Here is a 22094-nt window from a genome sequence, read left to right as displayed (position 1 = left end):
CCTGTACACTGATACTCTCACAAATACACAATGAAGAAATTCAGGTAGTTCACCATAATATATATACACAAATACATTGACTCCGCCCCCAATTATATTGGGGGCAATAAAATAATAAAGACAGCAATAAAACTCTTTTTTTGCAATTGTCCAGGTAGCCAAATGTTTGATTCTAAGATGCAGTCTGTTCCTTAGAAAGCCGCAATATTTGTACGGTAATAATCTCCTTCTTAATCGACTGTCAAATTAGGCGGCTCTCATTGTTTTATCATGAAGAGTTATTTTCCGTCGAACGATACAGTCAAATTGAATGTCATATGATATAGTCGTGTATAACATATCTACTTAATTAACATATTGATATTAAAATTGATAGTTATCTGGGAAATAGCACGTATGAATTAGTGAAAAAATAAATTCTCTGTAGAATAATCTAATATCCGGTAAGGCTATTAAATTTTTGATAAATTTTCAATTGATTTTCGACAATTTCATTAATTTACCGAAAGATAGATTCTATAGCCTACTCTATGTTAGGGCTAAGGACGATTAAGTTCTATTTACCTAATTTGAGAAGTTTCAACAAAAGAGAAGTGTTATTCTTAATAATTTTTATATTTATTAGCTAATTATACATATATACAAATATATAGTTCATTATCAATATTAGGCTATTAAATTTTTGATAAATTTTCAATTGATTCCGGTCCAGGTAGCCAAATGTTTGGTTCTAAGATGCAGTTTGTTCCTTAGAAAGCCGCAATATTTATACGCTAATAATCTCCTTCTTAATCTACTGTCAAATTGGGCGGCTCTCATTATTTTATCATGAAAAGTTATTTTCCGTCGAACGATACAGTCAAATTGAATGTCATACGATATAGTCGTGTATAACATATCTACTTAATTAACATATTGATATTAAAATTGATAGTTATCTGGGAAATAGCACATATGAATTAGTGAAAAAATAAATTCTCTGTAGAATAATCTGATATCCGGTAAGGCTATTAAATTTTTGATAAATTTTCAATTGATTTTCGACAATTTGATTAATTTACCGAAAGATGGATTCTATGGCCTACTCTATGTTAGTGCTAAGGACGATTAAGTTCTATTTACCTAATTTGAGAAGTTTCAACAAAAGATAAGTGTTATTCTTAATAATTTTTATATTTATTAGTTAATTATACATATATACAAATATTTAGTTCAATTGAAATTCGGTAAAAATATACAACATTAGTAGCGTATGGTAAAGTGCTAAATAGTACATTTAGTTTTAAATTGATACGCCAAGATCTCTTCTTCGTCCATTGTTAGATATTGCACACTATCTAAATCGTCACATCGATGGCCATGTTTATCACTGCTGTTATAGGAGTCATCGGCATCACTTTCGGAATCGGTATATGCAACACCTATATATGTTTCCCCGCATTCAGAAAAACACACATCTTCCTCTTCTGATGGAAAATTGCTTACCGATGATCCCGACCACGATCCGAATAAAGTAACATCGTCAAGGCTAATTTCATCTTCTGAAAATTCGCCAATGCAAATAGAGGCATGTTTCTTCATGTCTGTTAATGCTTCTGGCTGCTGCAATCTTCTAAAAGCATTTATTATTACTCGTTTTTTATCGCCGCTATCCGGGTGGTTGCCATCTCCGAGACTCTCTGATTTCAGTAACCTTCTATGAGCACTGACTTTCGTCCTCTCTCGAATGATCTCATTTTTGGGTGTGGAACTCGATCCTTCCATTTTTGCTCCGTACAATATTTCACTATCTATTCTATAGCAAATGTATTCCATCGAGAGGCCGCAATCGAGATCCGCCCATTCGCATCCTGTTGGAATGTCTTCAGTTAAACGTAGTCTCTTCTTGCTCTGGCGCATTTCAGAATTTTGCACTTCCATCTGATGCAGTAAGTAATCACACTCTACATCATATAGATCTACATGGTAGTGCTTCAATTTGTTCTCAATAGCTTTAAGACGGTTTGCGTGGCTCATCAAGGGATTGTTTCTCACCAGCATTTTATACATTTCAAACAGTTCAGCTAACAACACATTTGAATTCATTTTGATAATATAGCAAAGTAGCCTGTACACTGATATTCTCACAAATACACAATGAAGAAATTCAGGTAGTTCACCATAATATATATGGACAATTACGGTGACTCCGCCCCCAATTATATTGGAGGCAATAAAATAATAAAGACAGTAATAAAACTCTTTTTTTGTATTTGTCCAGGTAGCCAAATATTTGGTTCTAAGATGCAGTTTGTTCCTTAGAAAGCCGCGATATTTGTACGCTAATAATCTCCTTCTTAGTCGACTGTCAAATTAGGCGGCTCTCATTATTTTATCATGAAGAGTTATTTTCCGTCGAACGATACAGTTAAATTGAATGTCATACGATATAGTCGTGTATAACATATCTACTTAATTAACATATTGATATTAAAATTGATAGTTATCTGGGAAATAGCACATATGCATTAGTGAAAAAATAAATTCTCTGTAGAATAATCTGATATCCGGTTAGGCTATTAAATTTTTGATAAATTTTCAATTGATTTTCGACAATTTCATTAATTTACCGAAAGATAGATTCTATGGCCTACTCTATGTTAAGGCTAAGGACGATTAAGTCCTATTTACCTAATTTGAGAAGTTTCAACAAAAGAGAAGTGTTATTCTTAATAATTTTTATATTTATTAGTTAATTATACATATATACAAATATTTAGTTCAATTGAAATTCGGTAAAAATATAAAACATTAGTAGCGTATGGTAAAGTGCTAAATAGTACATTTAGTTTTAAATTGATACGCCAAGATCTCTTCTTCGTCCATTGTTAGATATTGCACACTATCTAAATCGTCACATCGATGGTCATGTTTATCACTGCTGTTATAGGAGTCATCAGCATCACTTTCGGAATCGGTATATGCAACACCTATATATGTTTCCCCGCATTCAGAAAAACACACATCTTCCTCTTCTGATGGAAAAATGCTTACAGACGATCCCGACCACGATCCGAATAAAGAAACATCGTCAAGGCTAATTTCATCTTCTGAAAATTCGCCAATGCAAATAGAGGCATGCTTCTTCATGTCTGTTAATGCTCCTGGCTGCTGCAATCTTCTAAAAGCTTTTATTTTTACTCGTTTGTTATCGCCGCTATCCGGGTGGTTGCCATCTCCGAGACTCTCTGATTTCAGTAACCTTCTATGAGCACTGACTTTCGTCCTCTCTCGAATGATCTCATTTTTGGGTGTGGAACTCGATCCTTCCATTTTTGCTCCGTACAACATTTCACTATCTATTCTATAGCAAATGTATTCCATCGAGAGGCTGCAATCGAGATCCGCCCATTCGCATCCTGTTGGAATGTCTTCAGTTAAACGTAGTTTCTTCTTGCTTTGGCGCATTTCAGAATTTTGCTCTTCCATCTGATGCAGTAAGTAATCACACTCTACATCATATAGATCTACATGGTAGTGCTTCAACTTGTTCTCAATAGCTTTAAGACGGTTTGCGTGGCTCATCAAGGGATGGTTTTTCACCAGCTCTTTATACATTTCAAACAGTTCAGCTAACAACACATTTGAATTCATGGTGATAATATAGCAAAGTAGCCTGTACACTGATACTCTCACAAATACACAATGAAGAAATTCAGGTAGTTCACCATAATATATATACACAAATACATTGACTCCGCCCCCAATTATATTGGGGGCAATAAAATAATAAAGACAGCAATAAAACTCTTTTTTTGCAATTGTCCAGGTAGCCAAATGTTTGATTCTAAGATGCAGTTTGTTCCTTAGAAAGCCGCAATATTTGTACGGTAATAATCTCCTTCTTAATCAACTGTCATATTAGGCGGCTCTCATTATTTTATCATGAAGAGTTATTTTCCGTCGAACGATACAGTCAAATTGAATGTCATATGATATAATCGTGTATAAAATATCTACTTAATTAACATATTGATATTAAAATTGATAATTATCTGGGAAATAGCACGTATGAATTAGTGAAAAAGTAAATTCTCTGTAGAATAATCTAATATCCGGTAAGGCTATTAAATTTTTGATAAATTTTCAATTGATTTTCGACAATTTGATTAATTTACCGAAAGATAGATTCTATAGCCTACTCTATGTTAGGGCTAAGGACGATTAAGTTCTATTTACCTAATTTGAGAAGTTTCAAAAAAAGAGAAGTGTTATTCTTAATAATTTTTATATTTATTAGTTAATTATACATATATACAAATATATAGTTCATTATCAATATTAGGCTATTAAATTTTTGATAAATTTTCAATTGATTCCGGTCCAGGTAGCCAAATGTTTGGTTCTAAGATGCAGTTTGTTCCTTAGAAAGCCGCAATATTTATACGCTAATAATCTCCTTCTTAATCTACTGTCAAATTAGGCGGCTCTCATTATTTTATCATGAAAAGTTATTTTCCGTCGAACGATACAGTCAAATTGAATGTCATACGATATAGTCGTGTATAACATATCTACTTAATTAACATATTGATATTAAAATTGATAGTTATCTGGGAAATAGCACATATGAATTAGTGAAAAAATAAATTCTCTGTAGAATAATCTGTTATCCGGTAAGGCTATTAAATTTTTGATAAATTTTCAATTGATTTTCGATAATTTGATTAATTTACCGAAAGATGGATTCTATGGCCTACTCTATGTTAGTGCTAAGGACGATTAAGTTCTATTTACCTAATTTGAGAAGTTTCAACAAAAGATAAGTGTTATTCTTAATAATTTTTATATTTATTAGTCAATTATACATATATACAAATATTTAGTTCAATTGAAATTCGGTAAAAATATACAACATTAGTAGCGTATGGTAAAGTGCTAAATAGTACATTTAGTTTTAAATTGATACGCCAAGATCTCTTCTTCGTCCATTGTTAGATATTGCACACTATCTAAATCGTCACATCGATGGTCATGTTTATCAATGCTGTTATAGGAGACATCAGCATCACTTTCGGAATCGGTATATGCAACACCTATATATGTTTCCCCGCATTCAGAAAAACACACATCTTCCTCTTCTGATGGAAAATTGCTTACCGATGATCCCGACCACGATCCGAATAAAGTAACATCGTCAAGGCTAATTTCATCTTCTGAAAATTCGCCAATGCAAATAGAGGCATGTTTCTTCATGTCTGTTAATGCTTCTGGCTGCTGCAATCTTCTAAAAGCATTTATTATTACTCGTTTTTTATCGCCGCTATCCGGGTGGTTGCCATCTCCGAGACTCTCTGATTTCAGTAACCTTCTATGAGCACTGACTTTCGTCCTCTCTCGAATGATCTCATTTTTGGGTGTGGAACTCGATCCTTCCATTTTTGCTCCGTAGAACAGTTCACTATCTATTCTATAGCAAATGTATTCCATCGAGAGGCCGCAATCGAGATCCGCCCATTCGCATCCTGTTGGAATGTCTTCAGTTAAACGTAGTCTCTTCTTGCTCTGGCGCATTTCAGAATTTTGCTCTTCCATCTGATGCAGTAAGTAATCACACTCTACATCATATAGATCTACATGGTAGTGCTTCAATTTGTTCTCAATAGCTTTAAGACGGTTTGCGTGGCTCATCAAGGGATTGTTTTTCACCAGCATTTTATACATTTCAAACAGTTCAGCTAACAACACATTTGAATTCATTTTGATAATATAGCAAAGTAGCCTGTACACTGATACTCTCACAAATACACAATGAAGAAATTCAGATATTTCACCGTAATATATATAGACAAATAGGTGACTCCGTATTTATTAATATAATAAATCAATCAATATAATTGGGGGCAATAAAATAATAAAGACAGTAATAAAACACTTTTTTGTATTTGTCCAGGTAGCCAAATGTTTGGTTCTAAGATGCAGTTTATTCCTTAGAAAGCCGCAATATTTATACGCTAATAATCTCCTTTTTAATCGACTGTCAAATTAGGCGGCTCTCATTATTTTATCATGAAAAGTTATTTTCCGTCAAACCATACAGCCAAATTGATTGTCATACGATATAGTCGTGTATAACATATGTACTTAATTAACATATTGATATTAAAATTGATAGTTATCTGGGAAATAGCACATATTCATTAGTGAAAAAATAAATTCTCTGTAGAATAATCTGATATCCGGTTAGGCTATTAAATTTTTGATAAATTTTCAATTGATTTTCGACAATTTGATTAATTTACCGAAAGATAGATTCTATGGCCTACTCTATGTTAGGGCTAAGGACGATTAAGTCCTATTTACCTAATTTGAGAAGTTTCAACAAAAGAGAAGTGTTATTCTTAATAATTTTTATATTTATTAGTTAATTATACATATATACAAATATTTAGTTCATTATCAATATTAGGCTATTAAATTTTTGATAAATTTTCAATTGATTCCGGTCCAGGTAGCCAAATGTTTGGTTCTAAGATGCAGTTTGTTCCTTAGAAAGCCGCAATATTTATACGCTAATAATCTCCTTCTTAATCTACTGTCAAATTAGGCGGCTCTCATTATTTTATCATGAAAAGTTATTTTCCGTCAAACGATACAGTCAAATTGAATGTCATACGATATAGTCGTGTATAACATATCTACTTAATTAACATATTGATATTAAAATTGATAGTTATCTGGGAAATAGCACATATGAATTAGTGAAAAAATAAATTATCTGTAGAATAATCTGTTATCCGGTAAGGCTATTAAATTTTTGATAAATTTTCAATTGATTTTCGACAATTTGATTAATTTACCGAAAGATGGATTCTATGGCCTACTCTATGTTAGTGCTAAGGACGATTAAGTTCTATTTACCTAATTTGAGAAGTTTCAACAAAAGATAAGTGTTATTCTTAATAATTTTTATATTTATTAGTTAATTATACATATATACAAATATTTAGTTCAATTGAAATTCGGTAAAAATATACAACATTAGTAGCGTATGGTAAAGTGCTAAATAGTACATTTAGTTTTAAATTGATACGCCAAGATCTCTTCTTCGTCCATTGTTAGATATTGCACACTATCTAAATCGTCACATCGATGGTCATGTTTATCACTGCTGTTATAGGAGTCATCGGCATCACTTTCGGAATCGGTATATGCAACACCTATATATGTTTCCCCGCATTCAGAAAAACACACATCTTCCTCTTCTGATGGAAAATTGCTTACCGATGATCCCGACCACGATCCGAATAAAGTAACATCGTCAAGGCTAATTTCATCTTCTGAAAATTCGCCAATGCAAATAGAGGCATGTTTCTTCATGTCTGTTAATGCTTCTGGCTGCTGCAATCTTCTAAAAGCATTTATTATTACTCGTTTTTTATCGCCGCTATCCGGGTGGTTGCCATCTACGAGACTCTCTGATTTCAGTAACCTTCTATGAGCACTGACTTTCGTCCTCTCTCGAATGATCTCATTTTTGGGTGTGGAACTCGATCCTTCCATTTTTGCTCCGTACAACATTTCACTATCTATTCTATAGCAAATGTATTCCATCGAGAGGCCGCAATCGAGATCCGCCCATTCGCATCCTGTTGGAATGTCTTCAGTTAAACGTAGTCTCTTCTTGCTCTGGCGCATTTCAGAATTTTGCTCTTCCATCTGATGCAGTAAGTAATCACACTCTACATCATATAGATCTACATGGTAGTGCTTCAATTTGTTCTCAATAGCTTTAAGACGGTTTGCGTGGCTCATCAAGGGATTGTTTTTCACCAGCATTTTATACATTTCAAACAGTTCAGCTAACAACACATTTGAATTCATTTTGATAATATAGCAAAGTAGCCTGTACACTGATACTCTCACAAATACACAATGAAGAAATTCAGATATTTCACCGTAATATATATAGACAAATAGGTGACTCCGTATTTATTAATATAATAAATCAATCAATTTAATTGGGGGCAATAAAATAATAAAGACAGTAATAAAACACTTTTTTGTATTTGTCCAGGTAGCCAAATGTTTGGTTCTAAGATGCAGTTTGTTCCTTAGAAAGCCGCAATATTTATACGCTAATAATCTCCTTTTTAATCGACTGTCAAATTAGGCGGCTCTCATTATTTTATCATGAAAAGTTATTTTCCGTCAAACGATACAGCCAAATTGATTGTCATACGATATAGTCGTGTATAACATATGTACTTAATTAACATATTGATATTAAAATTGATAGTTATCTGGGAAATAGCACATATTCATTAGTGAAAAAATAAATTCTCTGTAGAATAATCTGATATCCGGTTAGGCTATTAAATTTTTGATAAATTTTCAATTGATTTTCGACAATTTAATTAATTTACCGAAAGATAGATTCTATGGCCTACTCTATGTTAGGGCTAAGGACGATTAAGTCCTATTTACCTAATTTGAGAAGTTTCAACAAAAGAGAAGTGTTATTCTTAATAATTTTTATATTTATTAGTTAATTATACATATATACAAATATTTGGTTCAATTTAAATTCGGTAAAAATATACAACATTAGTAGCGTATGGTAAAGTGCTAAATAGTACATTTAGTTTTAAATTGATACGTCAAGATCTCTTCTTCGTCCATTGTTAGATATTGCACACTATCTAAATCGTCACATCGATGGTCATGTTTATCACTGCTGTTATAGGAGTTATCAGCATCACTTTCGGAATCGGTATATGCAACACCTATATATGTTTCCCCGCATTCAGAAAAACACACATCTTCCTCTTCTGATGGAAAATTGCTTACCGATGATCCCGACCACGATCCGAATAAAGAAACATCGTCAAGGCTAATTTCATCTTCTGAAAATTCGCCAATGCAAATAGAGGCATGCTTCTTCATGTCTGTTAATGCTCCTGGCTGCTGCAATCTTCTAAAAGCATTTATTTTTACTCGTTTGTTATCGCCGCTATCCGGGTGGTTGCCATCTCCGAGACTCTCTGATTTCAGTAACCTTCTATGAGCACTGACTTTCGTCCTCTCTCGAATGATCTCATTTTTGGGTGTGGAACTCGATCCTTCCATTTTTGCTCCGTACAACATTTCACTATCTATTCTATAGCAAATGTATTCCATCGAGAGGCTGCAATCGAGATCCGCCCATTCGCATCCTGTTGGAATGTCTTCAGTTAAACGTAGTTTCTTCTTGCTTTGGCGCATTTCAGAATTTTGCTCTTCCATCTGATGCAGTAAGTAATCACACTCTACATCATATAGATCTACATGGTAGTGCTTCAACTTGTTCTCAATAGCTTTAAGACGGTTTGCGTGGCTCATCAAGGGATGGTTTTTCACCAGCTCTTTATACATTTCAAACAGTTCAGCTAACAACACATTTGAATTCATGGTGATAATATAGCAAAGTAGCCTGTACACTGATACTCTCACAAATACACAATGAAGAAATTCAGGTAGTTCACCATAATATATATACACAAATACATTGACTCCGCCCCCAATTATATTGGGGGCAATAAAATAATAAAGACAGCAATAAAACTCTTTTTTTGCAATTGTCCAGGTAGCCAAATGTTTGATTCTAAGATGCAGTTTGTTCCTTAGAAAGCCGCAATATTTGTACGGTAATAATCTCCTTCTTAATCGACTGTCAAATTAGGCGGCTCTCATTGTTTTATCATGAAGAGTTATTTTCCGTCGAACGATACAGTCAAATTGAATGTCATATGATATAGTCGTGTATAACATATCTACTTAATTAACATATTGATATTAAAATTGATAGTTATCTGGGAAATAGCACGTATGAATTAGTGAAAAAATAAATTCTCTGTAGAATAATCTAATATCCGGTAAGGCTATTAAATTTTTGATAAATTTTCAATTGATTTTCGACAATTTGATTAATTTACCGAAAGATAGATTCTATAGCCTACTCTATGTTAGGGCTAAGGACGATTAAGTCCTATTTACCTAATTTGAGAAGTTTCAACAAAAGAGAAGTGTTATTCTTAATAATTTTTGTATTTATTAGCTAATTATACATATATACAAATATATAGTTCATTATCAATATTAGGCTATTAAATTTTTGATAAATTTTCAATTGATTCCGGTCCAGGTAGCCAAATGTTTGGTTCTAAGATGCAGTTTGTTCCTTAGAAAGCCGCAATATTTATACGCTAATAATCTCCTTCTTAATCTACTGTCAAATTGGGCGGCTCTCATTATTTTATCATGAAAAGTTATTTTCCGTCGAACGATACAGTCAAATTGAATGTCATACGATATAGTCGTGTATAACATATCTACTTAATTAACATATTGATATTAAAATTGATAGTTATCTGGGAAATAGCACATATGAATTAGTGAAAAAATAAATTCTCTGTAGAATAATCTGATATCCGGTAAGGCTATTAAATTTTTGATAAATTTTCAATTGATTTTCGACAATTTGACTAATTTACCGAAAGATGGATTCTATGGCCTACTCTATGTTAGTGCTAAGGACGATTAAGTTCTATTTACCTAATTTGAGAAGTTTCAACAAAAGATAAGTGTTATTCTTAATAATTTTTATATTTATTAGTTAATTATACATATATACAAATATTTAGTTCAATTGAAATTCGGTAAAAATATACAACATTAGTAGCGTATGGTAAAGTGCTAGATAGTACATTTAGTTTTAAATTGATACGCCAAGATCTCTTCTTCGTCCATTGTTAGATATTGCACACTATCTAAATCGTCACATCGATGGCCATGTTTATCACTGCTGTTATAGGAGTCATCGGCATCACTTTCGGAATCGGTATATGCAACACCTATATATGTTTCCCCGCATTCAGAAAAACACACATCTTCCTCTTCTGATGGAAAATTGCTTACCGATGATCCCGACCACGATCCGAATAAAGTAACATCGTCAAGGCTAATTTCATCTTCTGAAAATTCGCCAATGCAAATAGAGGCATGTTTCTTCATGTCTGTTAATGCTTCTGGCTGCTGCAATCTTCTAAAAGCATTTATTATTACTCGTTTTTTATCGCCGCTATCCGGGTGGTTGCCATCTCCGAGACTCTCTGATTTCAGTAACCTTCTATGAGCACTGACTTTCGTCCTCTCTCGAATGATCTCATTTTTGGGTGTGGAACTCGATCCTTCCATTTTTGCTCCGTACAATATTTCACTATCTATTCTATAGCAAATGTATTCCATCGAGAGGCCGCAATCGAGATCCGCCCATTCGCATCCTGTTGGAATGTCTTCAGTTAAACGTAGTCTCTTCTTGCTCTGGCGCATTTCAGAATTTTGCACTTCCATCTGATGCAGTAAGTAATCACACTCTACATCATATAGATCTACATGGTAGTGCTTCAATTTGTTCTCAATAGCTTTAAGACGGTTTGCGTGGCTCATCAAGGGATTGTTTCTCACCAGCATTTTATACATTTCAAACAGTTCAGCTAACAACACATTTGAATTCATTTTGATAATATAGCAAAGTAGCCTGTACACTGATATTCTCACAAATACACAATGAAGAAATTCAGGTAGTTCACCATAATATATATACACAAATACATTGACTCCGCCCCCAATTATATTGGGGGCAATAAAATAATAAAGACAGCAATAAAACTCTTTTTTTGCAATTGTCCAGGTAGCCAAATGTTTGATTCTAAGATGCAGTTTGTTCCTTAGAAAGCCGCAATATTTGTACGGTAATAATCTCCTTCTTAATCGACTGTCAAATTAGGCGGCTCTCATTGTTTTATCATGAAGAGTTATTTTCCGTCGAACGATACAGTCAAATTGAATGTCATATGATATAGTCGTGTATAACATATCTACTTAATTAACATATTGATATTAAAATTGATAGTAATCTGGTAAATAGCACATATGCATTAGTGAAAAAATAAATTCTCTGTAGAATAATCTGATATCCGGTTAGGCTATTAAATTTTTGATAAATTTTCAATTGATTTTCGACAATTTGATTAATTTACCGAAAGATAGATTCTATAGCCTACTCTATGTTAGGGCTAAGGACGATTAAGTTCTATTTACCTAATTTGAGAAGTTTCAACAAAAGATAAGTGTTATTCTTAATAATTTTTATATTTATTAGTCAATTATACATATATACAAATATTTAGTTCAATTGAAATTCGGTAAAAATATAAAACATTAGTAGCGTATGGTAAAGTGCTAAATAGTACATTTAGTTTTAAATTGATACGCCAAGATCTCTTCTTCGTCCATTGTTAGATATTGCACACTATCTAAATCGTCATATCGATGGTCATGTTTATCACTGCTGTTATAGGAGTCATCAGCATCACTTTCGGAATCGGTATATGCAACACCTATATATGTTTCCCCGCATTCAGAAAAACACACATCTTCCTCTTCTGATGGAAAATTGCTTACAGACGATCCCGACCACGATCCGAATAAAGAAACATCGTCAAGGCTAATTTCATCTTCTGAAAATTCGCCAATGCAAATAGAGGCATGCTTCTTCATGTCTGTTAATGCTCCTGGCTGCTGCAATCTTCTAAAAGCTTTTATTTTTACTCGTTTGTTATCGCCGCTATCCGGGTGGTTGCCATCTCCGAGACTCTCTGATTTCAGTAACCTTCTATGAGCACTGACTTTCGTCCTCTCTCGAATGATCTCATTTTTGGGTGTGGAACTCGATCCTTCCATTTTTGCTCCGTACAACATTTCACTATCTATTCTATAGCAAATGTATTCCATCGAGAGGCTGCAATCGAGATCCGCCCATTCGCATCCTGTTGGAATGTCTTCAGTTAAACGTAGTTTCTTCTTGCTTTGGCGCATTTCAGAATTTTGCTCTTCCATCTGATGCAGTAAGTAATCACACTCTACATCATATAGATCTACATGGTAGTGCTTCAACTTGTTCTCAATAGCTTTAAGACGGTTTGCGTGGCTCATCAAGGGATGGTTTTTCACCAGCTCTTTATACATTTCAAACAGTTCAGCTAACAACACATTTGAATTCATGGTGATAATATAGCAAAGTAGCCTGTACACTGATACTCTCACAAATACACAATGAAGAAATTCAGGTAGTTCACCATAATATATATACACAAATACATTGACTCCGCCCCCAATTATATTGGGGGCAATAAAATAATAAAGACAGCAATAAAACTCTTTTTTTGCAATTGTCCAGGTAGCCAAATGTTTGATTCTAAGATGCAGTTTGTTCCTTAGAAAGCCGCAATATTTGTACGGTAATAATCTCCTTCTTAATCGACTGTCATATTAGGCGGCTCTCATTATTTTATCATGAAGAGTTATTTTCCGTCGAACGATACAGTCAAATTGAATGTCATATGATATAATCGTGTATAACATATCTACTTAATTAACATATTGATATTAAAATTGATAATTATCTGGGAAATAGCACGTATGAATTAGTGAAAAAGTAAATTCTCTGTAGAATAATCTAATATCCGGTAAGGCTATTAAATTTTTGATAAATTTTCAATTGATTTTCGACAATTTGATTAATTTACCGAAAGATAGATTCTATAGCCTACTCTATGTTAGGGCTAAGGACGATTAAGTTCTATTTACCTAATTTGAGAAGTTTCAAAAAAAGAGAAGTGTTATTCTTAATAATTTTTATATTTATTAGTTAATTATACATATCTTATATATAAAAATGAATCGCAAAATATGTTCCTAAGCGCATAACTCAACAACGCCTGGACCAATTTGGCCAAATCTTTTTTTAAAATGTTCGTTGAAGTTCAGGGATGGTTTTTACGGCGAGAAAAATTAGAATTATTGCTGGAAAAACCCTAAAAATAGCCCTTTTTGTTTGAATTTGTTTCGTGTATCAGTTGACAATTCATCTGTCATCTGTCAAAAGTCATCTGTAACAGACAACTTTTTTTTTTTAAATTTGATATGACTTGAACTCAAATCCTTTTAATCCGTACGAATTGTTTTATTTATTTAAAATTTTTTATTTGTTTAAAATTTAATTCAAATTTTAAATAAATAAAACAATTCGTACGGCTTAAAAGGATTTGAGTTCAAGTCATATCAAATTTAAAAAAAAAGTTGTCTGTTACAGATGACTTTTGACAGATGACAGATGAATTGTCAAGTGATACACGAAACAAATTCGTATATCGTGTTTTGTGCAGAGTGTTTAGTTAGTTAGTGTTTGTTTAGTTCGTGATTAGTGAAAAAATAATTTATATTTGATATGCCTCCTATAAGACGAAGCAATTTAGGTAGAAGAACCAGAAATGCTATAAACCAAACTAATTACCGATCTAATCGTACTGCACAAGAACGTGACGACGGAAATGAACGTGAAAGAATTCGGATATCACAAACGCGTGAAGCGCGAGCGCGACATTCAACTAATAATCGCGCAAGTTTGAATCCAGCTGCTTTCAGTTACGATGTGTCAATTGACTACAGTAACTACCAATGTGTTGTTATTGGTTCTATGAACTTGGTTTGCTCACACTGTAAGGCATTAAAATACAAAAACGAAGCCAATGGATTGTGTTGCGCAAATGGTAAAGTGAAATTGATACAATTGGATCCACCACCAGAACCATTGTACTCATTGGTTTCAGGAATAGGAACAGATTCTATACACTTTTTGACACATATTCAACAATATAACAATTGCTTTCAAATGACTTCATTTGGGGCAACAAATGCAGTTCGGGAAAATTTTATGCCAACTTTCAAGGTATGTATTATAGCAGTTACTCATAATTATTTTAGCGAACAAAATTTTCTGTCACCAAAGTTAAGATGTGTTACTAATCTTCAATTTCTTAATCATTACGAAATATATCACTTAGTCATCATATTATATGGTGATTCAGTTTCAGTGACACTTTTATTATATTTTATATTTGATAGATATTAGTTAAAACTAAATATATACTTTTTAAGATCAAATATTATTTAAGTTTGATCATTGACAATCCATTAATTTATACCACACCATAATATTTTTTTTATTTACAGATACAAGGGCAAATATATCACAGAGCAGGTTCACTGTTACCAGTGTCAGATAGCGACAACAAATTCCTGCAAATTTATTTTATGGGCAATTCACCACAAGAAATTGATCTGCGTTGTGCACATAACAATTTAGTAAAAAGGTCTATTGTAGAACAATTACAAACTTTATTTCATCAACACAATCAATTGATTATATTGTTTAAAACTGCCCTGGATCTGATGCCATCCGATAATCACAAAATTGTAATCAGAGCTGATAAAACACCTGCAGGTCAACATACAAGACGTTTTAATGCACCAACTATTGATGAAGTTGCTATCGTTGTAGTTGGAGAAAACTTGGAATCCCGTGATATTGTTTTACATCGTCGGAATTTTCAATTACAACCTATAAAGGAAACACACCGCTCATATGATGCACTGCAATATCCCATTATATTTTGGCAAGGTGAAGATGGCTACGATTTATCAATAAAAATGATAAATCCCATTACAGGTAACTAAAATATTAGTTTAGCTATGGCGATAATATCTCAGTCACTATATTATGTATTTTAATTTTATATTTGAATGTTATTAAAACAAAATCTGTTTACAGGTTCTGAAACCAACAAAAAAGTCAGTTCAATGAACTATTATTCATACCGCCTAATGATTCGGGAAAATGCAGATAATCACATATTGAAATGTCGGCGATTATATCACAAATATGTTGATGACATGTATGTTAAAATTGAAACGGAGAGATTAACATTCATCAGGTTGAATCAAACCAAACTCCGATCTGAAGAGTATATTCACCTTCGAGATGCGATTAATACTGATGGAAATGCACAGAATGTCGGTCGGATGACTATTCTTCCAGCAACATACATCGGAAGCCCTCGGCATATGCACGAATATGCTCAAGATGCCATGTCGTATGTTCGTCATTATGGTACAGCAGATTTGTTCATCACATTTACATGCAATCCGCAATGGATAGAAATTAAGCAGGAGTTATTCCCTGGGCAATCACCCATTGATCGTCATGATATTACAGCCAGAGTCTTTAGACAAAAGTTGAAATCTTTAATGAATTTCATCGTAAAACATAATGTGTTTGGTGAGACACGCTGCTGGATGTATTCTGTGGAGTGGCAGAAACGAGGATTGCCACATGCACACATTTTGATTTGGTTGGTTGAAAAGATAAGGCCAAATGAAGTTGATGCAGTGATATCAGCTGAAATCCCTAATGTACAAGTAGATCCTGGATTGCATGAGGTAGTTATCAAAAACATGATACATGGTCCCTGTGGAACTCTTAATCAAAATTCACCGTGTATGATGGATGGTAAATGTTCAAAACGATATCCACGGACATTAATATCGGAAACAATTACTGGTAATGACGGTTATCCATTGTATCGTCGCAGATCGACAGCAGACAATGGAAAATCAACAATTGTCAAATTAAATTAACAAGATATTGAAATAGATAATCGTTGGATTGTTCCATATTCACCCATTTTATCAAAGACATTCAAAGCACACATCAACGTTGAATCTTGCCATTCAGTGAAATCGATTAAATACATTTGCAAATATGTAACCAAAGGGAGTGATATGGCTGTGATTGGAATTGGTGCAGAGAATTCTAATGATGAAGTTACCCAATACCAAATGGGCCGCTATGTCAGTAGTAATGAAGCAGTTTGGCGAATATTTTCTTTTCCTATTCATGAGAGACACCCTTCTGTTGTTCACTTAGCTGTGCATTTAGAAAATGGACAAAGAGTGTATTTTACAGCACAGAACGCAGTACAAAGAGCTGCTCAGCCACCATCTACTACATTAACCAGTTTTTTTGAGACATGCCAAAACGATGATTTCGCACAAACATTGCTATATTCTGAAATGCCAAAATATTATACCTGGAATCAATCCTCAAGGAGATTTATACGACGGAAACAAGGAAAACCAGTTCCAGGATATACAGATGTATATTCCACCGATGCGATTGGCCGGATTTATTCAGTACATCCAAGCAATGATGAATGTTTTTATTTACGACTGCTATTAGTCAATGTACGTGGCCCAACATCATTCCAACAGTTACGAACTGTTGATGGTGAATTGTGTGGATCCTACAGAGAAGCCTGTCAACGTTTGCAATTGCTTGAAAATGACGCTCATTGGGATCAAACTCTCAATGATGCTGTAATATCATCACACACTCATCAAATACGAACATTGTTTTCTATAATCATATCTACATGCTTCCCATCAAACCCAATTGATTTGTGGATGAAGTACAAAGATTATATGTGTGATGATATTTTGTATCAAATACGGAATAGAATGGGAAATCCAAATATACAAATCAGTGAAGAAATTTACAATGAAGCATTGATTTCAATTGAGGACATGTGCTTGATAATGTCAAACAAACTATTAATTCAATTAGGCCTGACCGCGCCCAATCGTCCAATGCATGACGCTTTTAACCAAGAGTTGCATCGAGAAAGACTGTATGATCTCAACGCTTTGAAAGAATAAATTCAAACAAATCTTCCACTGTTAAATGAACAACAGAAGTATGTATTTGAAACTCTTATGAAAGTAACAAATGATGAAACTGGAGGGATTTATTTCTTAGATGCACCTGGTGGTACAGGAAAAACTTTTTTTATTTCATTAATATTAGCAACAATTCGCTCACAAAATAAAATTGCACTTGCACTCGCTTCGTCGGGAATCGCAGCAACTTTGCTTGAAGGTGGTCGAACAGCCCATTCAGCACTAAAATTGCCATTAAATATGCAAAGCAATGAAACTCCAACCTGCAACGTTTCGAAGAACTCTGCAATGGCAATGATTTTGCAGCAATGTAAATTGATTGTTTGGGATGAATGCACGATGGCACATAAAAAATCTTTGGAGGCTTTAGACAGAACCTTAAAAGATCTACGTAGCAATAATAACCGATTTGGTGGTGCAATGATTTTATTAGCAGGAGATTTTCGTCAAACATTGCCAGTGATTCCACGATCAACGCCAGCTGATGAACTCAATGCATGTCTAAAGTCCTCCAATTTGTGGAAACATGTTAAAGTACTTCATTTAAGCAAGAATATGCGTGTCGAGTTGCAAAATGACCAATCTGGAAACATATTCTCTAAACAACTCATTGACATTGGTAATGGCAAATTTCCTATAGACATGTTGACGGCTTGCTTTTGCTATGACTATAAACAAGTCCCAGGGGCAATCATTAAGTGTTTGTGGTATTAATCTAGAAAACCCATGTTTCTCACATGGTCAATTGTATGTTGCCTGTTCCCGTGTTGGAAAACCATCAGATTTGTTTATCTATGCGCCAGGTAATCAAACAAAAAACATCGTATACCACAAAGCAATATAATGATAATAATAATAATAATTATGATTCACATGATTAACAATAAAGCGATTACTTACTTTTCAATCCTTATATATGTTTTATTTAATTATTTTTTATTCACAACGCCCTATCACCAGGGTGATGGTTCTGTTCAGGAGAATTTTTTAAAATACGTAGGCACAAAAACTGCCACATTACAAATCTTTTTGACAGGACGAAGTCTGTCGGGTCAGCTAGTATACAAATATATAGTTCATTATCAATATTAGGCTATTAAATTTTTGATAAATTTTCAATTGATTCCGGTCCAGGTAGCCAAATGTTTGGTTCTAAGATGCAGTTTGTTCCTTAGAAAGCCGCAATATTTATACGCTAATAATCTCCTTCTTAATCTACTGTCAAATTAGGCGGCTCTCATTATTTTATCATGAAAAGTTATTTTCCGTCGAACGATACAGTCAAATTGAATGTCATACGATATAGTCGTGTATAACATATCTACTTAATTAACATATTGATATTAAAATTGATAGTTATCTGGGAAATAGCACATATGCATTAGTGAAAAAATAAATTCTCTGTAGAATAATCTGATATCTGGTAAGTCTATTAAATTTTTGATAAATTTTCAATTGATTTTCGACAATTTGATTAATTTACCGAAAGATAGATTCTATGGCCTACTCTATGTTAGGGCTAAGGACGATTAAGTTCTATTTGCCTAATTTGAGAAGTTTCAAGAAAAGAGAAGTGTTATTCTTAATAATTTTTATATTTATTAGTTAATTATACATATATACAAATATTTAGTTCAATTGAAATTCTGTAAAAATATACAACATTAGTAGCGTATGGTAAAGTGCTAAATAGTACATTTAGTTTTAAATTGATACGCCAAGATCTCTTCTTCGTCCATTGTTAGATATTGCACACTATCTAAATCGTCACATCGATGGTCATGTTTATCACTGCTGTTATAGGAGTCATCAGCATCACTTTCGGAATCGGTATTTGCAACACCTATATATGTTTCCCCGCATTCAGAAAAACACACATCTTCCTCTTCTGATGGAAAATTGCTTACCGATGATCCCGACCACGATCCGAATAAAGAAACATCGTCAAGGCTAATTTCATCTTCTGAAAATTCGCCAATGCAAATAGAGGCATGCTTCTTCATGTCTGTTAATGCTCCTGGCTGCTGCAATCTTCTAAAAGCATTTATTTTTACTCGTTTGTTATCGCCGCTATCCGGGTGGTTGCCATCTCCGAGACTCTCTGATTTCAGTAACCTTCTATGAGCACTGACTTTCGTCCTCTCTCGAATGATCTCATTTTTGGATGTGGAACTCGATCCTTCCATTTTTGCTCCGTACAACATTTCACTATCTATTCTATAGCAAATGTATTCCATCGAGAGGCTGCAATCGAGATCCGCCCATTCGCATCCTGTTGGAATGTCTTCAGTTAAGAGTAGTTTCTTCTTGCTTTGGCGCATTTCAGAATTTTGCTCTTCCATCTGATGCAGTAAGTAATCACACTCTACATCATATACATCTACATGGTAGTGCTTCAATTTGTTCTCAATAGCTTTAAGACGGTTTGCGTGGCTCATCAAGGGATTGTTTTTCACCAGCATTTTATACATTTCAAACAGTTCAACTAACAACATATTTGAATTCATGGTGATAATATAGCAAAGTAGCCTGTACACTGATACTCTCACAAATACACAATGAAGAAATTCAGGTAGTTCACCATAATATATATGGACAAATACGGCGACTCCGCCCCCAATTATATTGGGGACAATAAAATAATAATAATAATACAGTAATAAAACTCTTTTTTTGTATTTGTCCAGGTAGCCAAATGTTTGGTTCTAAGATGCAGTTTGTTCCTTAGAAAGCCGCAATATTTATACGCTAATAATCTCCTTCTTAATCGACTGTCAAATTAGGCGGCTCTCATTATTTTATCATGAAAAGTTATTTTCCGTCGAACGATACAGTCAAATTGATTGTCATACGATATAGTCGTGTATAACATATGTACTTAATTAACATATTGATATTAAAATTGATAGTTATCTGGGAAATAGCACATATGCATTAGTGAGAAAATAAATTCTCTGTAGAATAATCTGATATCCGGTTAGGCTATTAAATTTTTGATAAATTTTCAATTGGTTTTCGACAATTTGATTAATTTACCGAAAGATAGATTCTATGGCCTACTCTATGTTAGGGCTAAGGACGATTAAGTCCTATTTACCTAATTTGAGAAGTTTCAACAAAAGAGAAGTGTTATTCTTAATAATTTTTATATTTATTAGTTAATTATACATATATACAAATATTTAGTTCATTATCAATATTAGGCTATTAAATTTTTGATAAATTTTCAATTGATTCCGGTCCAGGTAGCCAAATGTTTGGTTCTAAGATGCAGTTTCTTCCTTAGAAAGCCGCAATATTTACACGCTAATAATCTCCTTCTTAATCGACTGTCAAATTAGGAGGCTCTCAATATTGTATCATGAAGAGTTATTTTCCGTCGAACGATACAGTCAAATTGAATGTCATACGATATAGTCGTGTATAACATATCTACTTAATTAACATATTGATATTAAAATTGATAGTTATCTGGGAAATAGCACATATGCATTAGTGAAAAAATAAATTCTCTGTAGAATAATCTGATATCCGGTAAGGCTATTAAATTTTTGATAAATTTTCAATTGATTTTCGACAATTTGATTAATTTACCGAAAGATGGATTCTATGGCCTACTCTATGTTAGTGCAAAGGACGATTAAGTTCTATTTACCTAATTTGAGAAGTTTCAACAAAAGATAAGTGTTATTCTTAATAATTTTTATATTTATTAGTTAATTATACATATATACAAATATTTAGTTCAATTGAAATTCGGTAAAAATATACAACATTAGTAGCGTATGGTAAAGTGCTAAATAGTACATTTAGTTTTAAATTGATACGCCAAGATCTCTTCTTCGTCCATTGTTAGATATTGCACACTATCTAAATCGTCACATCGATGGTCATGTTTATCACTGCTGTTATAGGAGTCATCAGCATCACTTTCGGAATCGGTATATGCAACACCTATATATGTTTCCCCGCATTCAGAAAAACACACATCTTCCTCTTCTGATGGAAAATTGCTTACCGACGATCCCGACCACGATCCGAATAAAGAAACATCGTCAAGGCTAATTTCATCTTCTGAAAATTCGCCAATGCAAATAGAGGCATGCTTCTTCATGTCTGTTAATGCTCCTGGCTGCTGCAATCTTCTAAAAGCTTTTATTTTTACTCGTTTGTTATCGCCGCTATCCGGGTGGTTGCCATCTCCGAGACTCTCTGATTTCAGTAACCTTCTATGAGCACTGACTTTCGTCCTCTCTCGAATGATCTCATTTTTGGGTGTGGAACTCGATCCTTCCATTTTTGCTCCGTACAACATTTCACTATCTATTCTATAGCAAATGTATTCCATCGAGAGGCTGCAATCGAGATCCGCCCATTCGCATCCTGTTGGAATGTCTTCAGTTAAACGTAGTTTCTTCTTGCTTTGGCGCATTTCAGAA

The 22094-nt window shown here is 33.6% G+C and overlaps 2 protein-coding genes across 2 annotated transcripts; both read left to right on the top strand.

The window, feature by feature from the left end:
- The first annotated feature begins 14184 nt into the window (after window positions 1-14184).
- LOC143193010 (uncharacterized) lies at window positions 14185-18562 on the top strand. The gene is made up of 5 exons (XM_076398927.1): window positions 14185-14630; window positions 14691-14809; window positions 15094-15364; window positions 15422-15589; window positions 15692-18562. Exons 1-5 carry the CDS (start codon window positions 14309-14311, stop codon window positions 16555-16557), a joined length of 1746 nt encoding a protein of 581 aa, XP_076255042.1. The 5' UTR covers window positions 14185-14308; the 3' UTR covers window positions 16558-18562.
- Window positions 17605-18562, top strand: LOC143193011 (ATP-dependent DNA helicase Pif1-like). The gene is made up of 2 exons (XM_076398928.1): window positions 17605-17672; window positions 17735-18562. The coding sequence occupies exons 1-2, from the start codon at window positions 17660-17662 to the stop codon at window positions 18367-18369; spliced, it is 648 nt and encodes a 215-aa protein (XP_076255043.1). The 5' UTR covers window positions 17605-17659; the 3' UTR covers window positions 18370-18562.
- Window positions 18563-22094: the final 3532 nt, after the last annotated feature.

This window comes from Rhynchophorus ferrugineus, unplaced genomic scaffold, assembly GCF_030347505.1.
Source record: "Rhynchophorus ferrugineus isolate W39M unplaced genomic scaffold, kcgeb_rfMv2 rfM3, whole genome shotgun sequence".
Lineage (NCBI taxonomy): Eukaryota > Metazoa > Arthropoda > Insecta > Coleoptera > Curculionidae > Rhynchophorus > Rhynchophorus ferrugineus.
The sequence above is the reverse complement of the archived record's forward strand: the minus strand, read 5'-3'. Positions and strand labels throughout refer to the sequence as shown.

Bases quoted from the DNA above. Each gene is read 5' to 3' on its own strand.
- LOC143193010 (XM_076398927.1), top strand. From the start codon at position 14,309: ATGCCTCCTATAAGACGAAGCAATTTAGGTAGAAGAACCAGAAATGCT. The intron at 14,810-15,093 runs GTATGTATTATA...TTTTATTTACAG, and splicing joins ATTTTATGCCAACTTTCAAG to ATACAAGGGCAAATATATCA. The intron at 15,590-15,691 runs GTAACTAAAATA...ATCTGTTTACAG, and splicing joins AATGATAAATCCCATTACAG to GTTCTGAAACCAACAAAAAA.